At 46.8% G+C, this 11,985-nt stretch overlaps 1 protein-coding gene across 1 annotated transcript; it reads right to left on the bottom strand.

Annotated features, from left to right (window-relative positions):
- Positions 1–820: 820 nt before the first annotated feature.
- On the bottom strand, positions 821–10,238 carry FOXF1 (forkhead box F1). The gene is made up of 2 exons (XM_084812396.1): positions 9,051–10,238; positions 821–1,996 (listed from the first exon to the last, which is right to left on the bottom strand). The coding sequence occupies exons 1-2, from the start codon at positions 10,141–10,143 to the stop codon at positions 1,839–1,841; spliced, it is 1,251 nt and encodes a 416-aa protein (XP_084668522.1). The 5' UTR covers positions 10,144–10,238; the 3' UTR covers positions 821–1,838.
- Between the last annotated feature and the right edge of the window lie 1,747 nt (positions 10,239–11,985).

Below are 11,985 nucleotides of genomic sequence, written 5' to 3'. Positions count from 1 at the left end.
AGGAACTTCAACAATCTTCACCCCCAGACCACACTTTCTGCAGTCTAAAATGGTACAGTCCAGAATTCCACCACTTCCATCTATCATGACATGGTGCGTATCATAGAGAAAATAGGCTCAATGTTAGAGGCTGGTATGGTGGCTATGGAGAATAGGAGAAGAATGCTAAATGGAGCAACCTTCTCAAGTCCTCCAAGGATCCACTGGTCCCATAGTGGGAAACAACAAGAAAATTGTACATTTGGAATATTTCATGGCCATGATCCATGGGAAACATCCTGAGATGGTGATCTAGTTTTCTTTCACTTCGAATGTTATTCTCAACATGCCACTACACAGATTTCTATGCCACTACACAGATTTCTATGCCACACACTGGTTTATTTACGGTTTATACAATTTGTGAAGGCTGTGTACGAATACCATACATTTTTTATTATTATTTGCATTCCATTTCATTTAAAAGGACAAACGTACACAAAAATAAACCCTTCTGCCATAATTACACTTTTATACAGTGCAGAATGAAATTTAAGATAGGTGTGTTGCCCAAACTGTACAGTCAGGCCAAAAAAAAAGACAAAAGTGTCCTTCATTTATATTTATATTTTTATATATAATTATATATAAAACATAGGGAAAATTGCTTTGCCACACTGATGTTTGACATTTGCAATGGGTATTTAACACACACTCAAAGTCTCTATGGCAAATATTGCCAACACATTAACCATATTAATACTGATTGACCAAGGCTGCTGTTGTGTTTTATTAAAAAAAAAAAAGTTTGAATAAATAAAAGCGTGAGCCTTGTTAATCTTTTCCATTTTAACCTTTATTTCTCAAAGTGCTTTTCTTTGTAATTTTGTACTTAATATTTAAAATAGGTTTGGGCATGGTCAAAGGAGAAGTGGAGACACACTTATCAGGTCATAATACTGAGCATGCTGGTCCCATATCCTCAGTTCTATCATAGTCTTTTGTGTGTTAACACATCTCATTCCACTTTTCAAATTCCCACCATCCCGTAAAGGTATGGAAAAATTTGGAAACCCAGCACACAATTACAATTTGGGGAAGAAGATATGGCGAGAATGTCTCTGCATTCACTGGATTTTTTGGAGATTCCTCCATTGCCCTGAATCAGAAGTAAAATATACAATGAACTATGTGTATTTTATGCTCAGTCCCAAACATGAGAAGTTACAACTAGAAGCCAATTCCCATGGCTGAGTGAGGAACTCAGAGATAGGATGTCCATCTCATGAAACTAACCTCCGCCAACTGCTGTCCCATTAGGATTAGGGGAGTTGTTTTGTTCCTTCTGTGCATGGCAGATCCCTGTCCCTCAGATTTTAGAATCCATTTTTGTAAAGGATCATTTAAACTTGGAAAATTGCATGTTGGGATTTGGGGCAGAATGTATCTAAAAAGACATAGTTGATTTGAATCCCAGAGGAGGGTGCGGGGGGAGGAAAGCACCAAAAAAATGGCTCCTGGAAATGTTATTAGATCACAATTCAGGATGTATGGAGGCCCAAGATGAAGAAACAACAGAATACTTAGCATTTAGCCATGATGCTTTCCCAGCCAAAGGAACACACTATGCATTCATGCTCCTCTTCAATTTTTGCACAAGGCCAGAGTGTTCCTTTCTGCAGATGTCTTGAATAAGTATATACCTCATGAGCAACTATCAGTCTAGCTTCTGGGGAGGTCCTTTGGCTCCCAACGGGGCTTGTAGCAGGAAGTTCCATAGTCCTACATAGTTTTCACTTGGGTCATTGGGGACTGGCTGCCCCCACCCCCAAAGAACGTTTGGCTCCCCAGCCCTATTGTCACATCACACACGGTTTGATGTCTTGGTATGTAACTTGCTGGTGGTAGTAAGAGCCGCTGCCTCCTGAATGCATTGAAGATGACGCCATGGCATTGATGGAGAAGACAAATTCTTTCCGGTCACACATACTTGGAGACTGGGAATGGTACCGGATTCCTGAAAGAAAACCAGAGAGCAGATTCAAGCAGCTGCTGTGAGAGAGGACGAAATATTATGTCACCCTGGAGACTTTACTGGTTCAGCAGGCAACTGCTGGATTAGAAGAGCAGATCAAGAAGTTTGATTCTATCTGTTTGGGCATGAATAGAGATAATGGTTTCCTGTCTCACCATGGGTGCTAATTAATTTAGCAACATTAGGGTGGCTGGGTTATCCCCAGTTATTACCACTGTTGCAAATTGTCATTGTGCTTATTTTGTGGTGCTTATTAGTGGTGGTGATGGGGCAGGTATTTAAGCTTTAATGGCTACCCCTCTGGTGGTTAAATACAGCATCAGTTTTCATGAGTAACATGCCCAAAGAGACATAGCTCTCTTTGACAGAGACAGAGCACATGCTTTACATTAATGAGGTTCAACCCTTCCAGTGTAAAATGGACTTTGACCTGACATCCTTGAGAGCTAACATCAGGTAGAGACACCATCATCATCATATAATGAAATAGAATATATCTGTGCAAATTGTGATCCTCCAAGCTGAACGCAATGCAACAGACACATACTGTGACCAGCCAGGCTCTTCACAACCCTCTGAGGTTTTTTGTTCTTTTGTTTTTTCAGTCCCAGGGAGGGACCAAAAGCAGAAGATTTATGGAGCCACCAGTAGGCTACAATCAGTTGTGAACAGAGGACCCAAGTTATGTAGTCCTGAGCTACAAAAACCAGTTGTTTGCTTCACTATACAGGCAGATTACAATATGGCTGGGATCAGTGGATGCTGGTGGCTCCAGGTTTCAGTCAGAACCAGTCAGAACTCTAAATGACTAGTTCCTTTAGAGTTCTGACTGGTTCTGACCAAAACCTGGAGCAGATTTATCACCCCACTGACCTTGGAGCCACCAACCTCCACTGGCTGGGATCCACTTTAGGCATGCCCAAGGGATTTTTGTGTGTGGAATCATTGAATGATCATTTTCCTTAAACCAACCTTCCCCAGCCTGGTGCCTTCCAAATGTGTTAGACACTGCTGACTGGGGGATGATGGAAGTTGCCGTCCAACACATCTGGAGGGCATCAGGTTGGCTAAGTCTGCCTTAAACAACAGAAATTCATGCCATATCACAAACTCCTTTTTGTAAGAACAATTTTTTAAAAGCTTCTGTTGAAGAAACAAACAACAGATCCACAGACTGGTTGGGTGTGGGCAGAACTAGCTGCATGATTCACGTCTGGATCCTTACCTTATTATAGCTCATCTTATCTTCACCATGTTGACTAGTCCAAGCTCTCCCTTGGGGATGGGGAGTTCTGTGCTGCACCCACATGCCCCCCTAGATCAGCCTTCCCCAACCCAGTCTCCTCCAGCTGTGTTGGATTACAACTTCCATCATCCCCAGCCAGCAAGGTGATTCTGGCTGGAGATAGTGGGATTTGTAATCTAACACATCTGGAGGACACCAAGTTGGGGAAGGCTGCCCTAGATTCTGCCAGGCCCAGTTAGGTGACGTTATTGAGCTGGACGGACGCTGCAGTTCTTAGGGAGAGGAAATTCCCACTTGATTGGAATAGGAATTTTGCCCAAATGCGAATTGCAGGATGGGATGGGACAGTCTGTTTCCTGGCTGGCCAAGGAAGGAGAAGGGTTCTATTTTTTTCTTTTTCTTTTTTGTACTAGTGTGCATAGGTTTGGCTTTCTTGATAAATTGGGGCTTCATTCATGCCAGTGGGAAAACAAGCCCTGCATTTTTATTATTTAAAGGGTTAAAATAATGCTATGCCTACTTCTGCACCCTAAGGAAGACTTAAAGTGAACATAAACAGAACTTTTAAAATGTTGGACCACAAACAGGCATTTTATTAAATGCAGGTATCAACCTTTTTCTCAGGACAAGATACTCTCCCTTGCATGGCTGATACTGCAAAATCACTGCATGCTTTAGGAATGGATATGTGGCACAGTTATCTGCAGATGCCCATATGTTGACACACCTGTTGCAGATACTTATTTAAAAGAAAAAGTGAACCAGTCTGGAACACTGGTTTCTAAATAACACATTTTCCTAGAAGACCTCCTCAAACCTTAACAGATTATTCATAAACTAACAAAGGGTCTTGTGGCAACTTTAAAGACTAACCAATTTATTCTGGCACAAGCTTTCGTGGACACTATCCACTTCATCAGATGCATAAAATGTGTCCATGAAAGCTTATGTCAGGATAAATTAGTTAATCTTTAAGGTGCCATAAGATGCTTTGGTGTTTTTGCTGCAACCGACTTACTTGGCTTACCCCTCTGGAAATTATTCATACTGTGGCTGCAATCCTATGCCCATTTATCTGGGAGTAAAACTCATTGAACTAAGCCCGACTTACTTACTACCAAGACCTGTATAAGACTGCACTGTTAATGGCTTACACTTTTCGATCAACAGAATTAGTATTCCTCTCCCATTCAGAATGTTGACTCCTTCCAGATTTTAACATAACAGCACTTACAGGTCTGTACTCTATCAATTCATAGTGCAGTAAATTGATACTGAAAAACACTGTAGCTAGACTTGGCAATGGAGTAAATTATATTAAACCATATTTTTAAATTTTCACGTTTAGGCCTACACACACACACACACACACACACACACGTGCATTTGTGTATGAGTTCTTTTCTTTTTTCAGTGAGATTTGACAGCATAAACCCATGGCAGATATATGGCTCTTGCATTTTTCTAGTTGTTTTTCATATTCCTCTCATGGCAGTGTTTTTATTTTGTTTTGTTTTGTTTTGTTTTGTTAATGGATTCTCCAGTTTCCAAATGTATTTTACAGAAGTCAAAATGATATATATAGCTGCCTTTCCAAAATTTCATACATCTCTCATATACTCAAAGTGTATTTTTAAAAACAAAATCCCAGTTCTGTCTACCCTCTTTTAAAAAGAGGAAGAGACAATACATTGTTAAAATGGCGGAAAGGTTAAGAAGTATTAGGATGGTTTGTTTTTACATTTTGAAAGTGAAGTGGTTGTGATCACTGGCTGGACCCCCTCCCTCCCAGTTTGCAACTCCTCCTGATTTTGATTTTTTTTCTCCGTGCACCTCTGTGTATGCCTTCCTTCATTTGTTTTGTATTCTTGTCTCCTCTTAACTGTATTTGATGAACCTAGCTGAAGGCTTGTCAGATCAACACTTAAGCCAAAGCCACCGTCTGGAATCAGAGTGGGGCCAGCGGTTTCTTTGAGGGTGCAGTTAGGAAATTTATTTTAGACCCTAGACTTAATGATCTCCCCCACTCCCTCCATCTTTAGATGGTAATATGTGTTACTTCACTTATTGAAAAATGCCGCTACCCAGCCCTGCTGAGTTTGGGGACTGTCCTGCTCCTCTTGCTGAGTGGGTGCTCTGGACTTCTGCCCCCAAATCCTGTCCTGACAGCATCACTGGGTTTGTTTCACACCTCTATGTTTCCATATGATCATTTCTCTCTGCCTGGTGTTCCAACTTCTAAATCTCTTTACATACACACAAATACCACCACCACCACCAAAACAACAACAACCACTTTCTAGTAGAAGTAACACCGCAGGAGTCCACCCTCATAAAGGCCACAAAGATGAGGAATTCTTTAATGTTCATCTCTGCTCTTTCTCTAACGACTTCTAAACATCAGATCAGATTAATCCTTTTATAAATCACAATCCTTTTCCCAATGATGATGATGGTTTTATCATCATTATTTTAGAACAATCCTTTTCTTGTCTCTGTACACTTCTGCAGTTTTGTTTGTTTTGTTTTTAATGAATGCCTTTTGTTTGCTGTTTCTTTTCCGTTACCAGCTGGGAAAAGAAAATTCAAATTAACTGACTTTTCGACTCTAGGCCCTTTTCCTATACAAAAGAGAGACCTTGCCAATTTCACGTTGGAAGCACTGGTCAGTTTCAAAGACTCCTTCCCTCCTGGGAGTAAAATCGTATTAAGTAGCATTTTGGGCCCCCTCTTATCACCCCACCACCACCACCCTCCACCCCAGTGAGAAAGCCCTCAACTCAACTGTCTTTCAAAATCGAAACTACTATCTGAGGTTCTATTTGCTCTTTTAACCTCCAGCCATCACCTACGCAGTGACGACGGTGCCTCGCCGCAACTGAATGGAAAAGTAGTCGGCTTACACTAAAGTAAGCAATGCAGAAAATAGAGGGAGTTGTGTGTGTGTGTGGTGGTGGTGGTGGTGGGTGTTGAATTCGAGATCAGGCAGACCAAATTTTAAGAAAGCCAATTAAAGCCCGCCTTACCTAAGTTGGTTGAAGCAAAGAAATATGTTTTGTCTACAGATGAGAGTTCAAAAGGGCAACTGAAATTATGCAGTCCATAAAATATTGGTGCAGAACTGATTCCTTTGCATAAACCTGTCCTGGGAGGTTTATAGTTTATAAAGCTCTTTTATGAGGGAAGACGACAGCATCGAAGGAGCAAGAGCTGAGAGACAGAGAAGGATATATATTGTTGTTGCTGCTGCTGCTATTTATTCACAATCCTGCCAAAGAAAGCATTGTTATAGTTCCACTCATTTCTTTGCGAAATATTATTGAGTAGGTACTTATATCAATGGGACTGATTTTGGCTATATCGTGCCTACTACTATGAATATCAGAAATGGCTGCAAACATACTGTGCGTAATTTTGGTTGGGTAGAACCAATTATTATCAGAAGAGTTTTTTTATTAGAATTACTATTTCTACTACTGATGTCCCTTTTGCCTCAAGGGGGTAACCGTCCCGTAGCAAGTATAACAAAGAGACCTGTGGAACCTTAAAGGCTAACCAATTGTGTGTGGCATAAGCTTTCGTGGGTTAAAGTCTACACAATCAAATCAAAAGTTTATGCAACAAAAAAGTGATAACATTTCAGGTGCCCCAACACTCGTTATTGTTCTTAAATTTTTCCTTCTTTTTTTAAACCCAGACGGGGGGGGAGGGGGGATAAATCAAACCATCTTTTCCCATCTTCAGATCAAGATTCTCCTACACATTAAGAATTGCTTAACTATAACGTATGTTAATACAACGGATGGAAACACCACATACAACTATGAAAAAGTGTTATGCAGGGCTCGGAGTAGGACCTAAACACTATTCTGCGATCTTTCTTGACTGCTGTGTGACCTTAAAAAAATAATGTAGAACTTTAGCCCTATTTCTAAAGTGACTGGGGTTGTTGGTTCAAAATCTGCTTCTTCTTTACGGTATAAAATGGGGTCACGTTTATGAGGTAACTGGAGCGAGGAAATAAAAGTGACGTAATGGCTTATCAATGACATACACCATAGCATTCCGGGCCCCGTAGGTTTTGCGAGGGGTCCAGAGGGTTGTGTACATATATCAACTGAAGAATATATATGTGGGTATATTAGGGCATCTTGTATAGATGAATCTACGTAATTTTAGGCTACACTATTTTTAAAACCAATGGAAGTTTCCTACTGATTTCAGGATTACATCTGTAGAGTGTATCTGTTAAATCTGTATAAAATAAATGTATTTTTTAAAAAATAAATCCATAATAGGTGTTTTATGGATTATACTGGCATTCAAACTATCATAGGGTCTCTAGGTCTTCCACGTAATATTACGTAGGGCTTGTAGGTAATCGAGTTGGCAAAACCAACGTAATATTATCGGCAATTCAATAGGTAACAGTATACGTAATAGTATTGGTATTTGATAGGACTGAAACAGATTTGATTAATCCTAAATCCCTCCCCACCATCCGTGTGTAGCCCTCTCTTTTTTTCTTTCGACAATTACGTGGGATAGAAAAGCGGGGCGGACTGGGGGGAGTTACATCACCACCACGAACTTCAAGACCAGCCACACCGGACAAAAAAGAGATTCCCATCATATTTATGTACATTAGTGCAAATTCCATCAACTTCTTCCAACCTTCGGAATACCTGACCTGTATTTCTGGGTGCTCAAATACCATGACTGCCATCCTCAATTCTGTTTCTTTCTTTAGATCACGGACAAAACTATTACAGGTGGGTCTCAAGCAAAAATCGGGGTGGCGGGGTGGTACATAAAAACCTGCTCGCCCTTTGTCCATCCATAAATCAATCCACAGTCTGGTTCGCTCCCTTCCTCCCATGCCAACTGACTTCTGATCTCCTATGGCCCATCTTTCTTGCCTTTCAGTCCTTTAGTCCCCTGTTACTTACCCTTCACCCTGTCCAGTCCCTCTATGATCCCATACAAAATACACTTTCCCTTTCCTCTCTATCCCAATAGCCGTGGCGTGGGACAGATTCTTCTACCTCGTTCCTAAAGTGTAGCGTCCGTCCGTCCGTCCCCCATAGCAGAGGAACAGGCTCCTGGAGTCCCTGATCCTCTGGGTTTATGTGGGGCTGCCTGGGAGTGGGGTTCGCTCCTCCTCGAGATCCCCTCTTTTCTACGAGTTTCTATACACCCAGAGTCACACACTCAGGATTCCACGCAGTGCCTATGGGCGTGAGGCGTGGCGAAGGAAGAGCTCGAATGCCGCTTTAATGAATGCCGGTATAAAACGAAGGGGGAAGAGGGGCAGTTATTTCGAGTTAACTCCCACGGTCAAATGATCTGGTTCTGGCGGTAGACAGTACAACCGAAGTGTCCGGCGCAAAAATGGGTTACAACTGTAGTTTAGACCCTTTCCTAGTATTCCTTGGCGCGCCATGCCCGACAAACAGGCGTCTGCTCAGGACCACCCGCTTATAAATTTGGACACACACACACACACACACACACACACACCCCAAATTCCCCAACAGTCCCACCTTAACCTTTGTCGCCTCCGGTCCGCCCTATTCTCCCGGCTACACAAGCGCCCTTCGTGGCTCCGCGCCCAGAGCTTTGCAAGTTCTGGATCCGCTGCTTCTCTGCTGCTCGTGCGGGCCCGATCCCTCCTCCCTCCCTCGCGATCTCCCTCGGATCTCCGAGATCCCTGCGTCTCCGAGAGAGCCTGCTCCGCTGGCCTGGCCGCCCTCGCCCGCCGCCGGCCCGGCCCGGCCCGCTCGCTCTTACCTTGCAGTTCCGCCGGGTTGTGGGCGTTCTGGTGCAGATACGGCTGCTCCAACGAGTGCGTGGACAGGCCGGACGACAGCGGGTTGCCGCCCGGGTTGCAAGGCGACAGGGGCTGCTGCTTGATGTAGGACGCGCCGCCGTTCAAGCCCGGCGCGGCCGAGGGCGCCCACGCCGTCGGGGCCGTGCTGGGGTAGACCGAGTGGGGCTCCATCACCCCGCCGCCGGGCAGCAGGGGCGAGGCGGGCACGGAGCCGTCGTGCTGCCCGTAGTCCGCTCCGGCCGAGCCGCCGCCGGCTCCCCCGCCGCAGCTGCCCATGTAGCCGTGGTGCCCTCCGTTGGACGGCAAGTGGGGCACGGAGTGGCCCGCCAGCCCCATGCCGTCCACGTTCATCATGCCCAAGGCGCCGCCGTCTAAGGGCAGGCTGCTGGGCGGGCAGGAGGGCCCCTGGAAGCCGTAGCTGTCGGGGAGGTGGTTGAAATTCAGGTTCATCATGCTGTACATGGGCTTGAGGGCCTGGCATTTCCGCCTGAAGCCGCGGGGCCGCCGTCGGAAGGAGCCTTCCTCGAACATGAACTCGCTGGCTGGGTCGATGGTCCAGTAGTGGCCCTTGCCGGGCCGGCCCAGGCCTTTGGGCAGCTTGATGAAGCACTCGTTGAGCGAGAGGTTGTGGCGCACCGAGTTCTTCCAGCCCTGGTAGGAGCCGCGGAAGAAGGGGAAGCGGCTCTGCAGGAACTGGTAGATCTCGCTCAGCGTCAGGCGCTTCGAGGGCGAGCTCTGGATCGCCATGACGATCAGGGCGATGTAGGAGTACGGCGGCTTCTCCGGTCGTCGGATCCCCGCGTTGGTCTTCTTGGCTTTGGCGGCGCCGCCGCCGCCGCCGCCTCCGCTGCTGCTGCTGCTGCTGCTGGGGGTCGAGGAGGTGGTGGATGACGCCGATTCCATGGCTGCCCCGAGCTGCTGCGGCGGCTTGTCGGACGCTGCAGACATCGGGAGAGTCCCGGCCTCGGCAAAAGGCGGCGGCGGCGGCGGCGGCGGCGGAGGAGGAGGAGGAGGGGGTCGAGAGGAAGGAGCGCGCAGCAGCCCTGCGGTCATCGACGGCTCCCGTTCGCCGCCGCCGCCGCCGCCGCCCCCACCACCCCACCCCCTCCCCAAAGGACAGGCTCCCGGGGTGGACCGGAGGGGGCCGAACTTCCCCCACCACCCCGCCAACCTCTTTCTCTCCTCCTCTCCCCCCACCCTCCGCAAGAGTTCGGCGAAGGAGCGTCAACCCGGAATGAAGAAGAAAAACGCCCAGCGAAGCGCTGCGCCGCTTCTCTCTTTCTCTGTCTCTTTTCGCTCCCAAGGGCGGCCTGGAAGCGGCTCCGGGTGGATCCTACCCCCGACTGACTTCGGAAAAGCCCAAAGCGGGGCAGGAGGGGAGGCAGTTGCCCTCCGCTCTTGACAGTCCCGACTCCAGAGTAAAGCCCCCTGCTTGTAAAAGGAACGCTTCAGATCCCACCCCCCTTGTCCCTACGATCCAAGCAAGCGGAGCGACCGCCCCCCACCCTTACATCCAGTTATCCAGGAGAACAAGAGGGGCGCCCAGCTAATCCGTCCTTCTTGTTTTACTTTCAGTCTTCTTCCTCCTTCCTTCTCGTCGCCCTTCCCCCCCGCCCGTTTCTCAGGCTTCGCGGGAGGATCAGGCCTTCTCTGCCCCCCCGCCACCTTGCCCGGTGTTTTCTCCCAGCCCACCGAGCTCCTACAAGCGAGGAGTGCGCCTTCTGCTTCCCAGCCCGGTGGGTCGTAGCTCTGCCCGCAACCGGAGCGGTTGCCTTTAACTTTATCTCAAGTCGGCGAGCGCCTGGCGGCTCTTGACAGCGCGACGTAAGAGGCAAGAAGAGGCCCCGCCTCCCCCCGCGCTGCCCCCCCTCCTGCTTCACCCCCCCCCCCCCGCCGCATCTCAGCTCAACATTGGTGGGCGCTGAAAGGGACTCCTATACTCCAACACCAAACGGAGTGTCACCCCACCCCCTCCCCAGTCTGGCCAGATGGAGAAGAAGGATCCCCCCTCCCCAAGCCCGACCCCATAGAAGCACTTCACACAAACATACACGCACACACGTGTTCAGCCCCCTTCCGCCTACCATTCGGGGTCACACACACCCTTCACCCTAAATCTATAATATAGAAACTTATTTGGAGTTTTGTGTGTGTGTGTGCGCGTGTGTTTACCCCCTTTTTTTGCCTGTGGATCGCGGTAGAACTTTATTCCCACGGAATGTGTCGCATTTTAGGCCGCGATCCGGCGACCCTTTGGAAATTCTCCGTTGGACTTACTCCCCCGAGTAAACATGGGCTTGACTGATGTAAACACACCAGATTCTATCCTCCCCGGCACTGAAGCGCGTCTTATTTAAATCTATGAAGTTTTGCCGGTAAATCTGCACTTCTAGTCTCTGGGTATTAAGTATTCCGGCTTAAGCAGTTAATAAATCGCCACCCAATCCTCTCTCTCTCCCTCTCTCTCTCTCTCTCTCTCTCTCTCTCTCTCTGAGATATATAAACAAACATACGCACACATCCCAATCCTTAACTCTTCTAGGCGGTCGGGGGGGGGAGACTTTTCCATCCAAAGCATCTGTATCCAGAGACAACTTTGGCTTGTCCATTTTCAAACGTGTTGAAAGACCACACTTATATCTTAACCTTCTCCAACTACCCACACACCCCTGGCACTTTTCGCTCTCCCTTTCATCTCTTTGCTCTGCAATTACTATGCAAAACCCGCTGGGGAAACTCGTGAGAAAACCATCTTCCCCATGGGCATCATTTTGTAAAGGAGCAAAAAGAAGGAAGGAAGACAGAACGAAGGCAGAGATAGAAAGTGTGTGTGTGTGTGTGTGTGTGTCCATACATGCATACGCAAATTCGTGGAACTACAGAAAGAATAAATAC

Source organism: Heloderma suspectum, chromosome 8 (assembly GCF_057233095.1).
Source record: "Heloderma suspectum isolate Gila_16-S chromosome 8, 16-S_ref, whole genome shotgun sequence".
Taxonomy (NCBI): Eukaryota; Metazoa; Chordata; class Lepidosauria; order Squamata; family Helodermatidae; genus Heloderma; species Heloderma suspectum.
This window is presented reverse-complemented; position numbering and strand designations above follow the sequence as displayed.